Consider the following 23,421-nt stretch of genomic DNA (forward strand, 5'->3'; position numbering starts at 1 on the left):
GCTAGATCTGAGTGGTGTAAAGATTTTGATAATGACATCTTAAAGCAGTGATAGAGCAAAGTCCTTCCGTTATCTTTAAAAACTGAGTTCCATTAGTCTATTGATCAACACCTTGAGAAGATTAGCAAGCTATCTAGATTAGGTAAAGGATATTTAAAAAATTGATATAAACAAATCTTCACAGAGAAATTTCAATTTGTGTTAAAATGTGTTCTTTCTGATAACAGTGAATAAAAAATCGAGGCGGAATTATTTGATAGTCTTCTAATTCCAACCTCATCATTATCAAAAAGGTTTTTGGTGATCTGGTGGAGAGATTTAAGTCAAGAAACGACCAAAAAGGTCTATTGCATTAGCAAAAATTGGGATGGAGAATAATATCAATCCTCTATATTTTCCAGACTCTTGTTTCGGAGCTCTCCTGATTATTTGAAAGGACCTAAAATAAAAATAGTTTAATAGGAAGAATTTTATAGCCATTGAAACTTACAAATTTGATAAACACCTCGAAAGAAAGTAAAAAGATATGAGGCTAGTTCTAGTTCGTTGATAATGATCTCCCGAAAACCATGTCGGAGCAAAATCCTTCGGTAATCACTGAGAAACGTGCTAATTAACTGATTTCTACTGGCTTGGCTGAGGAAAGGATGAGTCTAGATCTAGGTGATCATTGGACATTGATAATCAATTTATGAAGATCTTGGTGGACCAAAATTCTAGTAGAATCCTTGAAAATTAAGCCGATCTTGAATTCATGCAGTTGTTTGATAGACTAACACTCTAGGAAGATCAGAAAACTGGCAAGATCACCTCAATGGATATTTGATAAATTGATAAATTAACTAAAATCTTTGCATTTATTTTTTCTCCTTTGGAAAATGTTTCGTTCTGAGGCAGATTGTTTCAGAGGAGGAGAATAAATTCTTTTCTCTTACACTCAGTCAGCAATAGTTCAGCTACAAGAAGAGTCTACATCTGGGTGGTCATTGGACATTGATAATCAGTTTCTGAAGATCTCGGTGCCTAGTAAAATCCTTGAAAATCAAGCCGATCCTGAAGTCATGCAGTTGGTCGATACACTAACACTCTAAGAAGATCAGAAAACCGGCAAGATCACCTCAATGGATATTTGATAAATTGATAAATTGACTAAAATCTTTGCATTTATTTTCTCTCCTTTGGAAAATGTTTCGTTCTGAGGCAGATTGTTTCAGAGGAGGAGAATAAATTCTTTTCTCTTAGACTCAGCCAGCAATTGTTCAGCTCCAAGAAGAGTCTAGATCTGGGTGGTCATTGGACATTGATAATCAGTTTCTGAAGATCTTGGTAGACCAAAATCCTAGTAGAATCCTTGAAAATCAAGCCGATCTTGAATTCATGCAGTTGGTCGATACACTAACACTCTAAGAAGATCAGAAAACTGGGAGGATCATCTCAATGAATATTTGATAAATTGATAAATTAACTAAAATCTTTGCATTTATTTCTCTCCTTTGGAAAATGTTTCTTTCTGAGGCACATTGTTTCAAAGGAGGAGAATAAATTCTTTTCTGTTACACTCAGTCATTGACATTGAAATATTTGGTGCAAGAAAATTTCTGTTGTTAGCGGAAGTAATTGATCAATAGAATCTTCTAAATTTTGACCAGATCATTATCAAAGAAGTTTGTGGTAATCAAGTGGAAAGTGAAAGCAAAAACATTTAGTTGATAAAGAGACAGGAAATTCTTTTTTATTTTGTTCAGAAGCTTTTCGGATTATTTGCAAAGGAAACAAATTAAAATACACAGTTGATATATGAAGAGAAATTAATAAGTTTTTCATATCTGAAGGCAACGAAATTTATATACAGGCTATTTCACGAGTGATACTGAACCCGACGGAAATGCAACCCACAATACATTTACAAAGCAAACCTAGATATTTCCAGCATCGATATCCAGGTTTGCTTTGCAAATGTATTGTGGGTTGCATTTTCAATTATGTCGCGCTCATTATCACTTGTGACATACCCTGTATAAAAAATTAAAATGAAAACAAAATTTGTAAAAAAAATGTTTGTCTTTTTAATTTTAATTTCTTGTGTTTATTGCTAGAACAACTTTTGTGCGTTGTGTAAAGGGTTAAACAGACTCTGAAATAATGTCTTTGGAAGTCGAAGTTTGTGATAATCAAGTGGAAAGTGGAAGCAAAAACATTTGTAATTGATAAAGGGACAGGAAATGCTTTTTTATTTTCTTCAGAAGCTTTTCGGATTATTTGCAAAGGAAGCAAATGAGTTTTTCAATGAAATTTATATACAGGGTATTTCACGAGTGATAATGAACCCGACGGAATTTGAAATGCAACCAACAATACATTTACAAAACAAACCTGGATATTTTCAGTGCCGATATCCAGGTTTGCTTTGCAAATGTATTGCGGGTTGCATTTTCAATTCCGTCGCGCTCATTATCACTTGTTAAACCTTTGGAACAAACTCTGAAATAATTTCTCTGGACGTCGTGCGCCACTACCCGCGCAAATAGGATCTCGCATGAATCCGGCCCAAAGGAGAGGCCGCTAATATTTCCGAAGCTTTTAATCTGCGCCATCTCCCCCAGGAGAGCTCCAGCTTCGATCGGCCCCGGCATTTTTGCGCCTTAATTAGTTCCCAAACCGGGATCGAAGTGTTAATTTGATAGTCAATTACGTATCGCGGGCGGTGAACCCGCGCGCAAACAACTCTCCAGCTCCTGAAGGGTTCATCCCGGCCATGCATGTGTAGTCGTCGTGATTTAATTTCGAATCAGGTTCGGCGCCACCAACTGTCGATCAAGTTGGAAAGTTTGCGTCTATCTAATTTCAATTTGAGGAATAGCCGCATGTGCCGCCATCTGGGTGATGGCGTGACAGGTCGGAATGTTGCAGTCTCACGTCCCGCTCCGTCTTGGTTTCCTCATCACGGACAAAATCCAAAGCAACAAAAAGATGAAGAGAAGAGTTGAGATTGGTCAAGTTTTCAGAGACTTAAACCGAAATAATCTAATCAAAGAGTGGAGCTCGCCGAGTTTTGTTGATGACGAGGAATTTTAACGTAATTTCTGCGGTGCTCAAAGGGAAAATAAATTTCTGGAGCGAGTTGGAATCGTTCGTTGTGATTGTTCTGGATCGATAGTGGGTCCTATCGGGCTATGATGTATGATGACAAGAAGCAGCGCCATCTTGCGCCGGTAATTACCGCTCTTCTTGACGTGACTCCTGCAAATGTCTAAGGATATCCGAGATGTATGCGAGTGAAATGATCGCGCTCTGGTTATAAATCTGCTCGTCCCCGAGGATCAACCACGTTCCATCTCTCTTTATCACTGTCTGCCTGCGCCGCCCCCGCTCCTCCAGATACCGCACTTATCTGCTATTTAAAATGCGCTCGACGACACTCACACGCCGCCGCAAGACCGCCGCTATCTCCTCGCCGAATTAATTAATACGACCGGCCAGAAATCCAAACGGATGGGGGCGGCTCCGCGCAAATGGGACGGTACCTGGAGCGGTCCATAACCGACCGCACTTGTTAAGTCTCTATGGGAGGTCATCAGCCAACAACCGCATCGCTTGCCTGCAGCGCCTCTAAATTATCTCGTACAACTGATACGGTAAACAAGAGTAATGCTTCACTTAGAGGTAATTGCCCTGGATAATGCTACAGGTAGAGATGATCCTCGCCGGTCCTTCCAGGACCAACCGCAAGCGGGCCTTGATGGAAGCCGTCTGCAGGGAAAACCCCCAAACAGCGAGCTCCTAATTCGTTATGTTTATTTTTCCCGCTGTTACACGATAGCACTCGAATAAAACTTTGTAGACCCTTCGGATATTTGCACGGATAAGGAGTTCGCACAAATGCGCCAACAGTCGCGAACAATAACGTAATCGAGAAGGTTTATATGCAAATTCAATTTTTTTTCCTGTGGAGGAGGAGCAATATTTTCGCTGAACCGTACTATGTGTATTATTCGTCTGAAAGGACCAACGATTTAGCGACGTATTTCCAATTTGCAAGTCGCCCAAGGCGAATAAAAGAAAGTTATTGTTTGTTATTTGTTTAGCGAAGAAAGTTTTTTTTTATTAAGTTTGATATGAGGTATACACGGCAGGATGGCGCATAAGCGAGACAATATTGAGCATAAATCACGTACAGACCAAAGTCAAATATTTAACACGTTTGGCTGTTTGCAATACAAATCTAATTTATTTGTCGAGCCTAACGTGATCACCCTGATAATTGGATTTACCGATCTTGGGGGATGATTTTTGGGGGTTCAATGCGGTCCGACACAGTTTCGCAAAATAAATAAATAAGCCTCAATTGCTGCATCATCTAAATGACGTGCAAAGGATGCATTTTACAGACTTTGTGGTTATGATAAAAATAAAAAAAACTTCAAATCTAACAACAAAAAATATGTATTAGAGGTGTTGGATTCTCTCATGGTCTGTGACCTTGGAACAATGAAAATGTTGCATTTGTAGATTCGTGAATAAAATAGGAAAGACAATATCTACATCGTTAAAGTGTTACAACAAAGAATGTAATTGCTTATGGGTTATCTCTTAAGTGTCACCTTAGAAAAATTAAAAATATATAAAAATGGTGGATGCGCCGGAAAAATTGAAAACCAAATATAGAAAAGTCTCGATTACTCATTAAGATCATATAAATTCCAAGAATATAATTATATTGCCGATTTTATCGCAAAGAAAAAAATTAAAAAATGGAAAGAAAAATACATGCAAACATCTATAGCTTTATCTTTAAGAGTCTTAAGAACATTTTGACGGTTTCTAAGTTAGAACAAAGCAAGGAATAGTTTTTGTTGAAAAGAATGTAAAAACAGTGTCAATGCATCACTTCACAAGTTTATTATTTAACAATAATTATAAAACACAAAAATGCTGGATGCGCCGGAAAATTCTACAAAACAATTATTTTAGTGTTAATTCTTTCTTGATTTATATGAACGGCAATTTTTGTTTATGTTTTGAAATGAAAAAAGAATACAGCTAACTGAGCCCCTTTCAAATGAATTAAAATCTGCTTTATGTATTTTGTAAGATGGTGGATGCGCCGGGAAATTTCAGAAATAAAAATTCCAGATTCCTATCTGGACTGCTTCCTGACGTAAATGAAGTGCATTGAATGTATTTTATAGATACTGTAATCGCGATCTAAGGGAAAAGACTTCATTTCAATATTTATAATTTAATATAAAAAATGGCGTTTGCATCAATTCATATCCGATTCATTAATAATAATTTTTAAAATGATGGATGAGCCTAGATATTTCACGAAAGAAAATGTAGAGATATTTACTATTTCTTTAAAGGAAATAAATGAAATTTTGTATATTTTTAGTGGTGGAAAACCTAATAAAATCTTCATCTACATCTATGAAGTTAAAATAAAAAGTGTGTTATCTTCTTTGTCTTTTGAGCGTTATTTTTATAAAATTTAATAGTATATTACATTACGAGAGTAGTAAAGGGCATATTACGTCCAAGTGGATGAATTGCATACGAGCGACGAGGGAGCGAGTAATGTAAATCCACGTGTACGTAATCTCGTTACTACTCGAGTAATGAACTATACTTTTTCTACGACTCATATTAGACTTTTTCTACGACCGGAATGACCCCTACAAAATTTCTAAAAAAATATTTTTATATTCCCTAACAAGTAATGGGCGGAGTAAATTTACTGTACACGTACGTAAAGAAGCGTTTACTAGAAGGGTTGTTGGTGTGATTTTCGCTATTTACACTAGCGGTCGTAGAAAAAAGCTTGTTAGAAAATTGCAAATTAAAAAAACCTACCTCTTGAGCAATATCGAATGCCGTTTTTATTTGTATTTTGAAATGAAAAAAAAAAGTTGACTTGGAATCTTTAAAAAGGAATTAAACGGCCTGATGTACTTTGAAAAAATGGTGGATGCGGCGGGAAATCCAATCAGCTCTTGGCTCATCACTTTTAAGATTCTGCAACATGTTCCACAAGACGCCTGAGATTGTTACCGCTATTTTCACCCTCCGTAGCCAGTCTCCCTCATTTGGCCCATCCTCCGCGACTATATTGAAAATATTATTCACAATGGGCCGATTAAGCATCATTGTCTTGCGCCTTAATCCCCCGACAATGCGGCTCGATTTAGCTGAAACCAGCTTGATATTTTTCACGGTGGATTAAGTCTGTGATATTTTTTCAGGGATGAAACCCCGCATGAAGAATCATTTTCGCGCCCATCAATTAAGCGTGTGGCTGCGGCTAATCCCGGAGCTCCACCGCGCCGGAATGGAGGACGTCGTGGCCAGACACAATCTCTTCAGGAATCACAATAACGCAGACTTATACGACGGGGCCGTGCGGCCGGATCCTTTATCTCGAGTCAGCTATTACGACCCCACTATGGAGCTATTCCGCCGCCGCCCCAACTCCAGCCTCGCCAGCTTGGACTCCCCGACCACGATGGACACCATCGTGACGACGTGCGTGAACGTCGTCTCCTCGGGAAACTTCAACCACCAGACCTACCCCAACCAGAACACCTCGACCGACACGCTCGCCAGTCTGGAGGCGGCGGGGTACGCCGCCTACAGCACCGCCCTCAGCGTCACCATCGCCATCGGGTGCTCGCTGTTGATCCTGAACGTGCTGATCTTCGCCGGGGTGTACTACCAGCGGGACAAGACGCGCATGGAGGTGAAGTCGCTGCAGCAGCAGCAGAGCCGCAACCAGGCCACCTTCGAGACCATCTCCAAGCACGGACACTACCACATGGGCCACTCCCAGAGCGCCAACGTGATCGTCGACGTGGAGCAGGACACGTCCGCGATGATCCTGGCGGCGAACGCCCAGCACGAAGCGAACAAGCAGCACCTCTGCCCCCAGAACATGCAAATGTCCAACACGCTGAAGGCGCCGCCCCCCAGTCCCAGCGTCATGATGCAGAACTGCATGACTCTCCCCAAAAACGCATCGATGCACGCGCAGAACTACAACCCTGGATGCATGACGCTTCCCAAAAGTGCCACCCTGATGAACAACACGGCCTGCGTCATAGCGGAGATGCAGCAGCAGGGGTTGGTGCAGCCCCCGAACGGCAACGCCACGATGCCGATGAGCGTGCCGCGGCCGCCGCCGCCCCCCAGGACCAAGAGTCCCCCAGAGAGCCAGCCCTTGTTGTCGACGCACCACAACAGCAACCCCAACAAGGGGAACATGCGAGTCCCTCAAGCGGCCATGAGCGAGATGCGAGTGTGATAATATCAAGTGAGCGGGGTGAACACTGTTACCGGGCCTATTTTCTGGCCTCATTCCTAATGAATTGTAAATACATTATACGAAATTTATTATGGATGTTTATGTGTATAAGTGTACATTACTATTTTTCAAATTGTTTCCAAAGTCTATTACGTTGGGGGAAGTGAATAAAAGTTTCTTCTAGTTTAAGGGCGCTTTATTTTTTCATTCCGCCAAGTTGGTCGCGCCTTGCGGAATGAATAAATAAATCGAATGTTGGAAATTCGGCGGCGTAACTCAATTTATCTCCGTTATAAGGGGGCTAAATTTAAAGTTTGTTCGAAATCAATTTCGGGCCAGAAGAGTTGTCCCTTGCTAATTCAGAGATTGGCGCAAAAAATACGAAAGCTGCGCCGGCGAAGGACAACTCCTCGGTTACGCCACCGATCCAGACCGTTTCGTCTCGTTATCCTGTTAACTCTCTCGAATCTATATCACGTTGACGATGGATGATACCTATCATTAGTTGATTTTGATTGCTTGAAAATTTTTAAATGATTCAGGTTTTCGTACCGCCATCAGTATTGTACTATCTAACCGAAGCCTTCCATTTCCAGACCCTGATGAGCTTGAATATTTAAAAATTTCCCACACATAGTTTAACGAATTACTGCCAACGTTAGCATATTTTATACTTCGACCTGACAGATGACTTGTGCCAAAGACCATTTTGATTATGTGCGCCGAAGTTGCATCCTCTACAGACTCGCAGAGTGTTAAAACCGAGTGGACAATCTATATAACAATGTATATAAAAAGTGTAGCTCCGTTTCAAACTTCAACGAAAAAATAATCTTAGTCTAATTTTAGTAATTAAACAATCAGCGATTTTTAGACATTGTATATACAACCAACATGCAAACATGTAACCAATTTTTCGGTGAATTTTGGAACTAACTGTCCGAGAACCGTGCCAGAGCGCGCCTCTCCACGTTTCAAAGGCTTGTTAAAAGATGTTTTAAATAATGTGACACATTAATTATTAATAAAGATTAATTACTAAAATTCCGCCTCCTTTCACTTATGAATATTCCATTATTTCCACGCCTTTTATCTACAAATTTGCAAAGCAAATTTGCCATCTTCCGATTTAATTCCATGTTAATATTGGACTTGGGTTCGTCTCGTGTTGTTGGTTTTGCAACTGAGACTGCTGGCTCTATTTCGAAATTTAATATTTTTCCCTCGTCCCGGCACGCCGATTAATGACTCGACGAACAAAATATTTTATCGCGAAGTAAAGGGCCGAGACCCGCCGGAAATTTAACGACCGATAAGCCGGAACATGTCCCTTGACGATTTCAAGGTAAGTGCAAAGTTTCCCCCAATCTCAACTTGGACACAAAAAGCAAAAACCGAAACGACGTTTTATCCTTAAATTCGCTGAAATGTTTGCCAGAGCGGGCCACCGAAAACAAAAATTTATTCGTCTAATGAAACCCTCTCGGACCTAACCACCAGATAACTTAGTTGCTGGACCGAAATCGCACGCATTTTCTTACGGAGGTTCGTTTCGCAGTCCAAGGTCGCTCTCCCGCTGAATGCTGCGCGCGGCTTATTTACTCCGATTCATTTTTACTGTTTTCCGAGTTCCAACTGGTACGATAAATTAGTAATCCCCTGGGTGCATTACACAGGGAAGTCCGGGAAGGTGAGCAATGACCCTTTGTATTTTTGCGGTTGGTGCGTAGCTCCCCGAGGAGTGCCCCAGGGTCTCCGTCCCGATGCAGCCGCCGCGCTGCCTTTTATGCAAATGTGCGTGCGTAATGGCGTCAGTAATTAGATTTCCTTTTGGCCATTAGTGTCGTGATCACATCATCAGCGTAAAACGCGAGGTGAACGTGTGTCGGTCGGAGTCGATTTCCCGTGAAACGGTAAACACGAATGACAAAAAGCGTAAATTGGAAGCAGCCAACAGAGGGACTTTTATTTTATTTGCTACTTTCCCCTTTTACTCAATGTTAGAGACGTCCTATATCAGAAACCAATATGTATGGAAATCAAGCGATCGAATCTCGTGAAAACCTACGTACATACCGTTTACGCGACTGTTGGAAATGTTATTTTCGAGATATCGGCGGGGGCCTTGTCCTCTCTTGAATGCCGCCGCTCGCTTTAAATTCCGCCCGAATGTGTACCTTCTTGTTGGACCGCCGCCGATGTATACATATGAGGGGAGCGGCGTTAAGCCCGATTGAAAAGCGCGTCGCCTCGAATGGGAAATAATCAACGCAAACCACCACAGCTACAAGTTTTGCATTTCTTAAATTACGCACATACAAAAGTTGCAACGAACACAATTAAATACTGTATTACAAAATACTGCTTATCATAAGTGAGGCTATCTCATTCAGTTGAGTCTCTTCACCACGGTCCCGGTGTCCGACTCTTCGGACGGAGTCGACTCCGAGCTCGACGACTCCTTCGACCCTTTCGTCAAAGTGGGGATTTGGGACGGCTTCAGCAGACTCTTCGATTTCTCGTCCTCGGCCAAATTATCATGGAGGACCACTCTAGGGATGTGCTTCTTCGGATCGCTCACGTTCCTCGCCATCGTCGGCTTGATGATTACTTTAGGCTCCACCTTCTTTATTGGATTGCTGGGGTCAGCGGTGATAATTGTCTTGGCAACGCTCTTCCCCACCCCCCTGTCGGACGCTCCCCCGGCTCGCAATTTGTCATAAATGGGTTGCGTGTTCAGTTTGGAGCTTTCCGACGAGCTCAGCTCAGTCTTTGACAGTTTTGGGATCAACGGCCCGAAATAGAGGTTGTTGCAGGTGACTTCGGGCTCCGGAGAAGGGGGCGGCTCTTGCGCCAGCATCGGTGCAGACTGACACACCGGCGACGTCTGATTCTGAACCTTCCTGGTCAAAGTCGACGTGGTCCTCAACGGAGGAGCTGGAGGTAGCTTGCCAAAAATTTTGCTCGTGGGAGAGTGGGGCTGGGGTTGGCCCGGCATCTCCGGAATCGGTGTAAACAGGTGATTGGCGACGGGCATCGAACGCCTCTTCTTCACCAAAGCTTCCCGCGAAGGATAGTCGGGAAGGACTTTCGGGAAGTTGCGTCTCTTGATAGTCATCAAAGACTCTTCGGGAGTCAGCGGGACTTTGGGAGAAGTCTCGTCGCGACTGGTCACGTTGACATCCGAGTTTGGATCGAAAGTCTTCAACTTCTTGGTGCTGCAGAAGTCTTGCACTGGGTCCGACTTGGAGTGGGAATGCTCTATCCGAATCACTGTGGGTGCTTCCGGTGAAGGGTACTTCAAGTTAATACTAGTAGTACTCTTGCGCAACTCCTGCTTCTGTGCAGCTGGTTGGATCACTGAGAAGTCTTCCATCGTCAACGATCGACGCAACGGACCTTCAAAATTAGGTCTATCCAAAGATTTGGTCAGCTCGATGGGTTGTTGGGCAAGGACACTTGGTCCACGTCCCGAAGGAGTAGCGTCAATTGCAACTGAAACCTTCTGGACTTTCTTACTCTTCTGCACCGGAATACTCGACGACTTGACCAGTGGAGGGCGATGGTTCTTGTGGTCGTCACTAGGACTCACTGGTCGCGTCGGGCTTCGTCCCAGAGTCGAATTATTATCATTTCTGTGAGTTTTACCTTCATGGGACTTGTCACTACCATGTCTGGGTCGTCGCAGGAACCTAGGACTGTACTTGTAGACGATCTCGTTGGTTATCCAGTCCCTCACTTTGGTGTGGGCATCGATGGTACTACTGGACATCTGTCTCGGTACTTTGAACTTCCCGCAACTCCTGTGGGACTTGACTGCTTCGTAGGTGTCATCACTTCGCTCAGACCTGCTCACGATCTTCATCAAATTACACCCGTCGATCAGTTTTGCTTCGTTCTCTTCATCCGGACCAGCTGGAGCTTCGTCGTTCTTCTGCGCGGCACTCCTCAACTTCCGCTTTCTGTAGCAAGTGAGGTACAACACGACGAACAACAATAGATTCGACAGGAGAAAGATCGAAGACATCGCGATTGTGACGGTGGTCGAGATGCCTCTGCTGTCAGGTTCCGGAACCGGAGCAAGCGGTGGAGCTTCTCCTGGGGACTTCACCACAGTGCCGTAAACAACATTTCCCACCATGTTGTCCGGAGCTGAAGTCCCAGTGACTCTGATGAAGCCTTGAGAGGGGTTGTAGGGCTTGTGGAAATTTTCGAATTTGTCAATATATGTGGACTTGCGGGGCGGATTGGTGAGGATCCATGGCGGCGGGCTCTTGTGCACTGTGTGAGGAGTGAAGTTGTTCGAGGTAATTTCCGGGAAGACCTCGTTCCAAAATTTCATTTTGTCGTCGCGGTAGTGGTTGACGCGGTAGGGCGGGATGGCTGGAAAAAAATGATTAAAAAATAAACGATTGGGGAGCTTTTGTGCGAATTATCGCCACCCCTACCCACCTAGTCGCAAATAGCGCTCCTGCCACAGATCGAACGGGGGCCAGTCCACGTCGAATTTAATCCAATCGTCCACGTTAAGGGTGTAGTATTTGTTCCTGCGTGGTATTTTCGGGTTGCTGCAAAAAAAATCGACTCAATTTCCTGAGCAAATGACACGTAACTCAACGACGCAGCTTTGTCCCGTTCGGGGTTGATTGGAATTTTTATTAATTCTGTTTCACACAAAAAGCACAATCGATACTCACCCCGTGTACGCGAAGTTGGAAAAGTACGTCATGACAGTCTCGGAAAAGAGGCGCTCTTTCTCGGTGTAGTAGTCGGTGAAGTGAAACCTGGAGCCAACCAGTGGAACTCCGAACACATATGGCAACTCCTCCCCGGCGTAGCTCTTGTCTCTCTGGAAGCATCAAAATAGACAGCTATTTATACTTCGGAGAGACCCAATTATTGCAGTGGAAGCCTCGGGGCGAGCATTTACAGGGATTCTTGTTTGTAAACTTGCACAGATCGGTGTTTCTTGGTCTGTGCGCTCGCTTCTAGCTCGTCCAGCTTATCAATTTAAATTTAGTTTAATCGGTGCCAAGCAGAATAGAGATCGGAAGTGCAATCCAGATAACGAAGACCCTTGACTGATATTGATTTCGCATCGCGATTCCTACAGTTATACAAATAATCATCTATCAAGACCAGAGTTTCGTAAACTGCTCTGGCAAGAGAAAATCCAGAAGTCCAGGGTAATCCAAATACTAGAAATATTTGCGCCGAGTTACTAACAACCTTCTGCAGAAGAGTAATTAACGTAAACTGGTCCAGATTTGAATCTAGAACAGGTAGAAGAAGTGGCAGAAGAAAATCCGTAAATAATAATTCGTTTGCGGAAGTGTAGATGGGAGCTTTGGCGACGCGAGGAGATCTATATATCAAGCGGGACAAAATCCGGAAGTGTAGCGGTGTCCTCAATACTACACATTTAACATTGTGATTGCAACAGAGCCGAACAAACAGCCATTTCCAGAAGAGTAATCAACATGATCCAGTCCAGACCCGCGTCCTGTAGACTTGGGTACAATAAAGCTCGCTTCTTTTTGACATAATTCCCGACATCTGCCGTAATTACGATGCCTTTCATCCCTTAATTCATCGTTACTGCTGTTCGCCCATTCAGTCCCACATAAAATAATGAGACAGAAACGGGTCAGCGGTAGTAAGAGGCGCTCGTCGAGAACGAAAGGGTATGATTTGTTAATTTGATGGCCCCGTCACCGTAAAAGATGTTCGTAGAGTCGTTCCCCGGCGATCAAAATAATTTTAATTTAGTAAGTCGACTTTTAAAATGAATTTACGCGCCATTAAACTCGCCGTCTTTATTAGAATCGTAAAGCGCATGGATTACGGCTGACTCGTTCAAGAATGGGTATCAGCGTTGGCAATGAACACTCGGATAGATAATGCGACACCTGGGATAGGTAACGTCCTTAGCCGATACATAGTGCTCGCAGGGGATGGCACCGGAGTTTATCCCGCTGCGGCCGACGAAATTTATCGCAGATTGAAAAGTGAATCGGCTGCACTGGCGACTCTAAATGATCGCTAACGGATTTCCACTTACGATGTACTCCTTGGACAGCGTCCTGTGCGTGAACACGTAGAAGTACGACTTGTTGTTGAGCGCCACGTGGTACTTGCCCATCTGTACCATCGGCGCCACCGTCCTCCCGTCGGACAGGATGTCCAGCAGCACGTCCCGAGCCAAAAGCGCTCTACTCGGCTCTCGCCCAGTGTAGCCGTAGTTTTGCTCCTCCACGCTGTACTCCTTCAGAGTGCGAGTCAAGCACGACTCCGGTTTGCGCTCGCACCGCAACCTCAAATACTTCCGCAACTCCTGGTCGCGGTCCCTCTCCAGCATTCCGTTCCGAAGTGCGTCAGCGCTCAGCATGTGGATACTCTCCAGTTCCGTCACGCCGTACATCAAGTCGAACCTGCGAAAAAAAAAGCGAGTTAGCGTGATGCGAACGCGAACGATTTTTGCGTGACGCGAATGCGAACGATTTTTGCGTGACGCGAACGCGAAGGATTTTAGCGTGACGGATGAAAGTAATAATTCACTGCCGCTAAAAATTTTTTTTATATTTTTTACGTAATGGCTCACCTTCTGAATATGTCGCTGTAGGTGGTCATGAGCTTCTTGGGGTCGCTGGGCACGACGAGCGCGTCTACGACTGGCCCGAAGCGCGTCTTGTAGGGGTAGGTCTCGACTCGTGCGTCGATGATGTCTTCGTAGCGCTTCCTCCTGAGACAGCCGGCGAAGTCGTCTTCGGTCTGGCAGTTGAGCGCTTGTCCCACTTGGTAGGTCATGTGGTGGGGGTTGTCCACCAGGGCCCAGTCGGACAGCGCCGAGCCCCCCATCAAGATCACTCTTTGGAAGAGCGCTGCAAGAACGCGAAAACGAAAATGGTGCATTCAGGTTCCACCGGAAATTACGCCATTTTTCAGCGCCAATTTCGAACCTATCGGGCTATATTTCTATTTAAACGCGACGATGTATCACTCTTGATCATTTAATGCCCATTTGTTGCCATATTTTTCGGATGTTTTCCACGCGGACAACATCAGAGGAAGCTCCCGGACTATATATCGCACGGAACGAGCGCACAACAGTACAAATAACAATCGCTTTCGGATCATTTTTATTAAAGTAATAATCCCGCTCGGTGTCGCTTTATTCCTGGCATTTTTCGGATAATCGGGAACACCCCGAGCCGCACCTGTTTGAAGTTATTAATTCACTCGTGTTACTCCGCTTTTATCGTCGGTATCAAATTTGAACGTTACGTAAAACACGAGCGCTGCAACCTAAACAGGTTTGTGTTAAAAAGAGTGGTTGCGTTAATGACGTCATCAAACCTATCTGCGGTCGACATACACGGCCATTTTAAAACTACAACACCGCTCGTAAATCAAACAATCCACCCCATGAATTTTCCCACAACTTTTATCCCTTCAAGCCACGAAAAAACCAACTTGTTCACGAGAATCTGTTTCACACCAAAAAACTACCAATGCTCATCAGAGACTCAAAAACCATCTGCTAGACAACTTTTCAAAAAAAATCCGGAAGTGCAGCTTCGGTGATTTTTTCTAAACAGGGTATTTTACAAGTGATAATGAGCTCGACGGAACTGAAAATGCAACCCACAATACATTTGTAAAGCAAACCTGGATATGGACGCGGTTTCCTTTGCAAATGTATTGTTGGTTGCATTTTTAATTTCGTCGGGCTCATTTTCACTCCTGAAATACCCTCTTAAAAACTATTCATGTAAGAATTGATCTGAAAGAAGCTGTGGCTTGACTGCACAAAAAATTCCTTCCACGTTCCCGGCAAAAAATGTCGCTTTTGTGAGCGCGTTGTTGTGGAAACAGCATCCTCCTCCTTACTTGTGTTGTGCTCCTGCTGGACCATGGGACTGAGCATGAGTAAGTTGGCACAAACCGCGCCCGTTCCGTGTCCAAACAACGTAACAGCGTTGGGATTGCCGCCAAAAGCTCCGATGTTCTCCTTGACCCAGAGCAGTGCCGCGATCTGGTCGACCAGTCCGAAGTTGCTCCTGGAGTGCTCCTCGGTGCCGGCTTTGAGGAATCCTGCAAGAGTGAAAAATTAAGGTCGGCCATCCCGCGGGACCGCATAATAGGAATCGCGTGCGAATGGCGTTGTGGGAATATTCGGCCAGAACCTGTCATTTTTATGGGCACAATATACGGAGAGAGATTTCATCTTTTTACGGAATTTTCTTTGTTGTTGTAAATGTGTTCTCCCGGTCTCCGTCTTGATTTCCGCTGAGGGAAATTTATATTTCAAGGCCTTTATGTCTAAGTATGCACTTTCCAGTCTTCATCTGCGGTTACCTCCCCACTGACAAATATAATAAACACCCCGAAGTAATAAAGACTCGCTGGACCGAGATAATACGGTTGATGTTTTAAACGGGGTCGGGACGGAACAGGAAACGACTCAGATACTTCCTCATATTTATTCAGAGAAAAATTACTTTTCCAATCTTACGTCCGAATGGCTTTTGTAATATGCAATCGCTCGACTTGCTCTAGACCGGCGCTCTTTAAACCTTCCCGATTTATTCCAACATCTCAGACCTTGCAAATCAACTAGCAAAGTAGATCGGACGGATGGATTCCCATCTACGGGCTTTAATGGCCTTTCCTCCAGGAATCAATGGAGACGTTTTAATCTCGCCCTGCACCAGACTGTGGCTTCATCGTTTCTGCATCAGATCCTGCTCCACATCAACAGCTGTTTGCCCCTCACATCCCTTTTATCAAACTCCACAGCCAGATAATTTTTACCACCATTAGCCAACACACAGGTGGAAAACTTACATTTTCTCAAGCGAGCTTTAGCAAAGCTCTAGATTTTTCTACCACGCGGTACTACCAAGTAGGTAGTAGATTGTTAAATAAATTTTCAGGTAGCTCGGTGGCCGCATGGCTGTCGGAGACAGTGCTCCGAGGTCGCGGTCCCGGCGCTAGTGGGTTCGAATCTCACCGAAGGGGGAGAATTTTTTCCAAAGAAAGAATCTCCGCCGGGCCATGGATGTGTGTATATGTCTTTCAGGGGCTGACGGTAGGGTGGTGGAAGGAAGAGCAACACTCTTCCGACACCACCGCGAGATCGGCAGGGTTTAAATCCCGGCCGGATGGGGGCTACCCATGGATGTTGTGTTGTATTCGTGTTGTGTCGTGTTAAATAAATTTTCCTCACTAGTGAGTTTACTTTCTCCATTTTCCTCACTAGTGATGCAAACGCCTACTTTCCTCGCTAAATTGAGTGATGAAAGTATCATTTTCATAATCGATGTTGGAAAAAGTTACTTTTTGCATAATCTCCAGGTTATTAATTCTCTGGCGGTTGCTCACTCGTTATCCTGTTCTTTGGAAGCTAAGTATCGCGTCACGTGTACAACACAACAGATTAGAATAGAAGCTTTTCACTTAATCCCAATAATACGTGCACCTCCGAGAATGTCTCAAAGCTTCGACATTGTCCTCTTGTCTCAAGACGTATGCTCCAAATTGAAATTCCTCTGGAATATTCTTTGATTACTTTTTACACCAAGCTCGTAACGTTATTTCTAGAACTATTTTCAATTTCGTTCCAATCTGGAGGAAAAGATAATTTTATTGTAATTGTTGTAGGGAGAAAAATGGGGCAGACCTCTGGAAATTTATTTTCCCACGCAGGAGTACGTACCGGGTCCAGAAACTGCACTGTCAAGCTTTCACTCGCCCTAACTTGATTTAAAGTGGAAATTTTATTCAGTTATTCAAAAACTTAAAAATTGTTGATGTTCGTGAGCTACCCCATCAAACGTTTCCCTTATCAACTGTTTAATGGCGATTTGCATGAAACAAATGACGCACTGTGTGCTCGTTTCAACAGAGTGGAAATGTTTGCGAATTTGCAAAGACTGTCAAATCTGTTCCTCGACTCTATAAATTCGTAAAGAGCAAGGACTCGCTGGATTTTTGCAGAAATCGGGTTAAATCTCCCGGGTCCAAATTCAGTTTTCCCTGGAAGATGATGTATATCTCGACTGTACCATATTTGTATGGAATCCGACTCTCCGATATTAGTTTTGAAAACATCCCCCTTGCTCTATTGTTTCGTTCGGCATAAAACCACCCCTAAAACTTACCCAGCACGCCGAGTCTGTAGTTGAGCGTGACCACGATGACTCTCCCGTACGCCGCCAACACGCTGCCGTCGTAGGGGTTGCCGGAGTTCCACTCGAACGACTCCCCGTGCAGGAACACCATGACGGGGTAGTTCCCGGTGAATCCTGCGTCTCCTGCAACAGTGGGGCGTGTGAGGGCGTGGATTACAGGTTTCGCCTAGAGGTGTCTGTCTTGGCGACGGAAGAAGTTGCGCTAGACGCCGCTAGGTAGCAGCTGTGGATGGAGGCGCCGCCCGTGAGCGGCGGAAGTTCGGCGAACTAGGCGGGTTTCCGGTCGATAAGCCGACGGTTTAGAAAAGCGCGGTTAGCGCCGTTTTCGTTGGAGGAAAGGGGGTTGTTGCGTTAATTAAGTCGGAGACACATCGCGGTATGAAAGCTTAATTCGAGTTTAATGCAAAGTTGCAGGTGAGAGGGTGTTTAATTAAAGTCGGGGCGAGAAGAAATTAGCGATCTAATAATGCAAATGGGGCGGAGTTGCCCCCGAGAGGATTAATTAAGAATTTTTGAAAGTGGCGAAGACGGTGGTGGTCGGGGCGATCGCTGCCCGGAGGGTCGGCGTGGTTTCAGGGAGCAACCACAGATGCCACCTCGCATTGGCGCAAGACCTCCAGGGTGACTCTGTAGCGTTTAATTAGGACGGATCAAATAAAAGAGCGATCGGGGGGTCGATCGGACCCTTTAAATATTTCGCGACCGGTGGAATTACAACCATTAAAAATGTCACGTCGCTGTATAAATATCGTGAAATATTCGGGAGCGAAGGCCAGGAATGGGGTCCCCTTTAACTATTTATCAAACGGCTCGCTCCGACAACTCGATTTATTTTAAATAAGTCCGTATAGATCATCATGACGGAAAAAAATCTAAATTTAAAAAGGTAGCGCCGATTGAATATTGATGGCGGCTGCATATTTAAAAAGTTGTTAAGCAACGACGACCAAAAATTCGACAGCTTTGATTTGGGGGATTTTCCGGTGCAAAGGGTCAATCGTGACGAGAATCTCCTGCAAAAATTGTTTTGTTATTCTTGCGCTAATTGGACCTCGTAAATATTATGCCGCAACGAGCCTTGTCTTAAACAGCAGCTGTGTTTTTTGACGGTAAAAATAATTTCATCCCGAAACTGCGCTTATGGCGAAACGCAAAAAATTACTCTTTTATTCCATAATCTGGACTGTTTACACCGCCTAAAGTACTATATTTATTTTTGTTTTTGCGTCGGAGGCTCGTTTTTACATGTTTTCCCAAATTGTGTAAAAAATATGTGCGGATATTTCTACACAATGTAAAAAATTAGATGGTACAGAAACTCCTTCATTTATATTTTGGCAAACCTTAAGAAAGAACTAAATTCTTCATCTACAGTAAAACTTCTCTATTTAGGAAACATGAGAAATAAGAAGAGATTTTTGTTTGAACAAAAACGGTGTTTTTAGTAGCCGTAGAGGGGATTTTTAAATTTTCTAACCGTTTCCTTGCATCACACTTCAATTTATAAGGTAGAATTTTTTGCAGGTTACTTCTTTCGTGGTACGGTAGCTATTTTACAGCGCTCCAACTAATCAGGAGCTCGGCTTCGCCTCGTGCCTGAAACCTAGTTTTTGCGCTGTGAAATACCCCTCCGTACCCTAGTGTAAATAGCCATTTCAGCGGAAGTACTTGTTTAAAAAATGTCTCGTAGAGCTCGTTGAATTCATCATCTGCTGCGGATTATCACAGAGCTTACTGCAAAAGTGTGTAATAGGTGTTTAAGAAAAGAAATTTTATTTTAATCTTCTTAAGATGTTCGCTAATTCTTCTCTCTAGCCCTGAGAGCGTGTAAGTGCTTTTGCAGCAAATCCTAGACGTAAGATTAAGATTTTTTTGAAAACGGTGAAAGATTTGCTCTCCGATGTGTTGTATTTTTAATGCGATTTTTGCAATTTGGTCCTGGTGGGAGCCCCCGAAGGGCGGAACCTCCCGGATCGATGGTCGAATGCGGCGACACGAGAGTGAAAGAATCAGGAGATGCCATTCATTCGAGTATTAAGACGGAGCTTGTCTGACAAATTGACAACATTAATTTTGGAGATTTCGTCGACAATTTGTAAATCAGCATAAGTTCGGTACCGTGGGATTAGGAATTCGCGAAAAGCTTGTTTCTGTAATATAATTTAAGAAGATTGGACGGTTTTAAATCGGCTTAATGTTTTGTAATTTCGTGGAAAACTCGCAGGACGTATGGAAAAACTTCTTTTCACTTATTCATCCTTGATGGGCCCCGAAACGTCGAAAGTAATCATATTATATTTGGTAAAAACCCCCATTTGTCCGGGACGCTGACGCGCCACCCCTCTAAGATTTTATTACAAAAATTATCATAATGCTATGTACAAATTTAGCCGTGTCAAGACCAAGAGATCGCGCTCAAAAGCTCGGCTAACCGTGCAGATGCGATACAAACTAATTTATTTAATCTGAAAAAGCTCAGTCTACCGTGTAAAAAGTGGAACGATATGCAAATATTTTCTTTGTAATATACCAAACTATGAGATATTAAGGTAACAAATTTACATGAGAATGGAATAAATTGAGGGGCAGTGTGCCGCCCCCGACCCCATCGGAATGATGGATCGCGCCAAATCGCCAAATACGAATGGATTTTTATTGTCCACGCTCGAAACAAAGACCACGAGAGGCGCCACTTAATCACGGCACCCTGCCTCGTCCTCTTTTCGTTTATTAAGAAAAAGGGTGACCGAGCTCCGGGGGCCTCGTAATCACCCTATATTAGAAATCATTCGTCAATTTTGACACTTTATAGCCGGGCCGCGTCGACTGTATTAAAATGCAATAATTCATCGACATTCTTATCGTTCAAAGCGCCGCCGGGGGGCGGGTACTGCACACTTTCTGTCCAATTCGGACCGGGACGCTAAAACCGTTCAAACAATCACGTCGGTGATCCCCCGAGGACGAGTTTTACTAACATTTACTGAAATCTAGAATTTTCTGGCCGCTCCCATAACAATGCTTTCTATATTTCTTGACACAATGCGCGGAAACGGAAAGTGTCCGTGGGAAAGCTTCGAAACTTGTTATTTTACTTGCTAGAAACACAATCCGAGTGTCGGCTCTCGCTTTGCGGCTTTGGGGCTTAAAAATGGACTTTGATGGCGTAATTCGTGTCGGTGCGGCTTTAAATGGACGGACGCAGCTTTTTAACCGTCAGGAGCTAAGGAGCTGCGCTACATCCCAACAAATTTCATACGAAAGGGGAAAACACGACTCTCGAATTTTCTCCGGTGATGTTTCTTCTCGCACGCGAATGGCGGATGACAACGGAGCGAGACAGTCTGGGGCCACCCGTCCAAAAGTTGACCGCGCCGGGTGTTGCTTAACTCATCTGATCGAACGATAATTGCAGTGCTCAGCCCAAATTATATCCGCGTCGGCTGCACACTCGGCGCCACGGCATTCAGGCCGGAGTAATTTATCACGACTAAACTATCTTAAGATCCATCTCTCTTTAATACCTACTATGTAACCGCACTTGCAATGTCATCTTGTTAAAAAGCTTTCCAACAATACGACAAGAACATAATAATACCGCGTTATAAATTTGAAATAAAACGTTGTCCTTTATAGACAACACTTTTGTATTTTGTTTTACCTTCTTTGATATAGTACCAGTTGCCGAACTTATTAGTGATAAAATCGCGATGTTATCTAAGTTCTATTGATTTTTTTATTGCCAAAGAAAGTTGCATGAATTTGAAGTTTTCAGTGGTTGTATATACAGGTGTCCCCGAGTTGCGAAAAAGCTCCATAACTTGTTTGTTATTAAAGATATCAACTTTTACTTTTTTCTAGATGATAGCTACGCTTCTATTGCACATTCGGAAAATATTTCGGTATATATACAGTGTGTCTCAATATTATAAAAACACAAAAGTGGCGCTTTTTTTACTAGAATTTCGAATTGCAGGAGTCCCTTCGAAAATTTGTACCTTCCAAATCATTGCACATAAATTAAAATGATTGACGCCGTTTCATTTCTGAATGTTTGCCGCATCTACTGAGTGGCTACTCAACAACCTGCTCAGTTGCATATGCCTACTGCGATTTTTTAAACATAACGAAATAAAAATGTCAAAAATTCATTTTTTTCAAATCACACCCCGTATTTATTATTGCACTCATCGAAAGCTTTTTTGACAAGCTTTTGAACAATATAAGGTTTGTATAGTCGAATCTGAAAATCTAGGGTGCTATCCTAAAATCGCTAAATTTGGTGCAATTTTTCCGTTAAAAAGACAATACAAAAATCTAGTAGGCCTAAGAAAAGATAATCACACAATATGGTTACTCCATAAAGATGAATCAACCAACAAAACAGTGTTTAACAATTAAATATTTAATTATTTTAGTGATTTTTAGTGATTTTAAGATAGCACCTTAGATTTTCACATTCGACAATACAAATCCTATACCGTTGGAAAACTTGTCAAAAAAGCTTTCGACCAGTGCAATAATAAATGCGGGGTGCCATTTGAAAAAAAATAGTTTTCGACATTTTTAGTTTGCTATATTTAAAAAATTGCAGTAGGCATATGCGACTGAGCACGTTATTGAGTAAACACTTAGTAGATGCGGCAAACATTCCGGAATCAAACGGCGTCAATTATTTTAATTTATGTGCAATTATTTGGAAGATACGAATTTTCGAAGGGACCCCTGCAATTCGGAATTCTGGTAAAAAAGCGCCACTGATCAAAAACGATGGCAGATAAGTAAAAACGACCCTGTAGATTTGATTCACAATTAAGCATGGAATCCAAAAATAAAACAAAACTGGGTGGGTTCCATTTAAAAAAACATAACTTTAGTGTTTTTATAATATTGGGGCACCCTGTATATATACCGCAATATTTTCCGAATGTGCAGTAGAAGCATAGCTATCATCTAGAAAATAGAAAAAGTTGATATCTTTAATAACAAACAAGTTATGGAGCTTTTTCCCAGCTCTGGGACACCCTGTATGTTCTGTTTGAAAGGATTTTTTGTTTACAACCAAGTCCTTAAAGGACACAAGTAACATATTACTTACTTCTCACCGTTTACAATATATACAGAGTGATTCACGAGTAATAATGGCCCTAACGAAATTTGTGATGCAGCCAACAATACATTTGCAACGATTATGTGGATTAAAAAAGGATATTTTTCAATTTTATGCAACATAATCGATATGCCCGACATTAGATTTGTCAAATTTAATCAAATTCATTATGTGGAATAATCAATAAAAATACAAACTAAACAATACGAGGGACATGTATTGTTGGTTGCGTCACACATTTTGTTAGGCGCATTATTTCATGTGAATCACCTTGTATCTGATAATTATCATTTTCCAAATTATTTCAAAGCAATAAAACGGTAAATTCTCCATTACTGGATTAATATCCAAACCAGACCTTATGAATCTTCAAGAGTCACCTCTTCTGTCTAATTTTAAATTTTTGTTTTTAACGCTGACATTAAGACCAGCTTTCCAGAATTGCATGCGTTGTAAAAAGATTGTTGATATATGTGGTACTGAATCGTATTCCTTTCTGACAGGACATAAAAGCTGAGTAACTATTCCGTTCGTTCCTTTTTGCTTCCTCCAGTGTAACGATAAGTTGTCCTCGCAAGCAAAAGAGCCCTCGACACAACTTTTATTATTCGCAAATCACTTTTGTATTTATCACCATGATCGTGGATTACGGAATGCCGCCGCCGTCGGAGCAAAAACTGTCCGTGATTAGATCACACCCTGCGCGAACCTTGTTACCGATATTAGCCTTGTCTGGGAGCCAACGCCGTCCCCGTCTGGCCTACTAATGCCGACCGTGCCCAATAACCCGCCATTCCGCCTATTACAAGAAATTGAAGCGGCCC

General features: G+C 43.0%; 2 protein-coding genes across 2 annotated transcripts in view; one reads left to right on the forward strand and one right to left on the reverse strand.

Moving 5' to 3' along the window:
• LOC138130609 (neuroligin-4, Y-linked-like) overlaps positions 1–8,308 on the forward strand; it is a 214,603-nt gene extending 206,295 nt beyond the window's left edge. The window contains exon 8 of the mRNA XM_069047181.1: positions 6,240–8,308. Coding sequence (XP_068903282.1) covers positions 6,240–7,294 — 1,055 coding nt within the window. The 3' untranslated portion in view covers positions 7,295–8,308. The remainder of the gene's footprint in view (positions 1–6,239) is intronic.
• A 1,265-nt stretch (positions 8,309–9,573) lies between these two features.
• LOC138130608 (neuroligin-3-like) overlaps positions 9,574–23,421 on the reverse strand; it is a 34,811-nt gene continuing 20,963 nt past the window's right edge. The window contains exons 2-8 of the mRNA XM_069047180.1: positions 17,458–17,610; positions 15,185–15,388; positions 13,896–14,175; positions 13,356–13,725; positions 11,992–12,143; positions 11,747–11,862; positions 9,574–11,677 (exon numbers count right to left, since the gene is read on the reverse strand). Coding sequence (XP_068903281.1) covers positions 9,684–11,677; positions 11,747–11,862; positions 11,992–12,143; positions 13,356–13,725; positions 13,896–14,175; positions 15,185–15,388; positions 17,458–17,610 — 3,269 coding nt within the window. The 3' untranslated portion in view covers positions 9,574–9,683. The remainder of the gene's footprint in view (positions 11,678–11,746; positions 11,863–11,991; positions 12,144–13,355; positions 13,726–13,895; positions 14,176–15,184; positions 15,389–17,457; positions 17,611–23,421) is intronic.

This window comes from Tenebrio molitor, chromosome 5 (assembly GCF_963966145.1).
Source record: "Tenebrio molitor chromosome 5, icTenMoli1.1, whole genome shotgun sequence".
Classification (NCBI taxonomy): domain Eukaryota; kingdom Metazoa; phylum Arthropoda; class Insecta; order Coleoptera; family Tenebrionidae; genus Tenebrio; species Tenebrio molitor.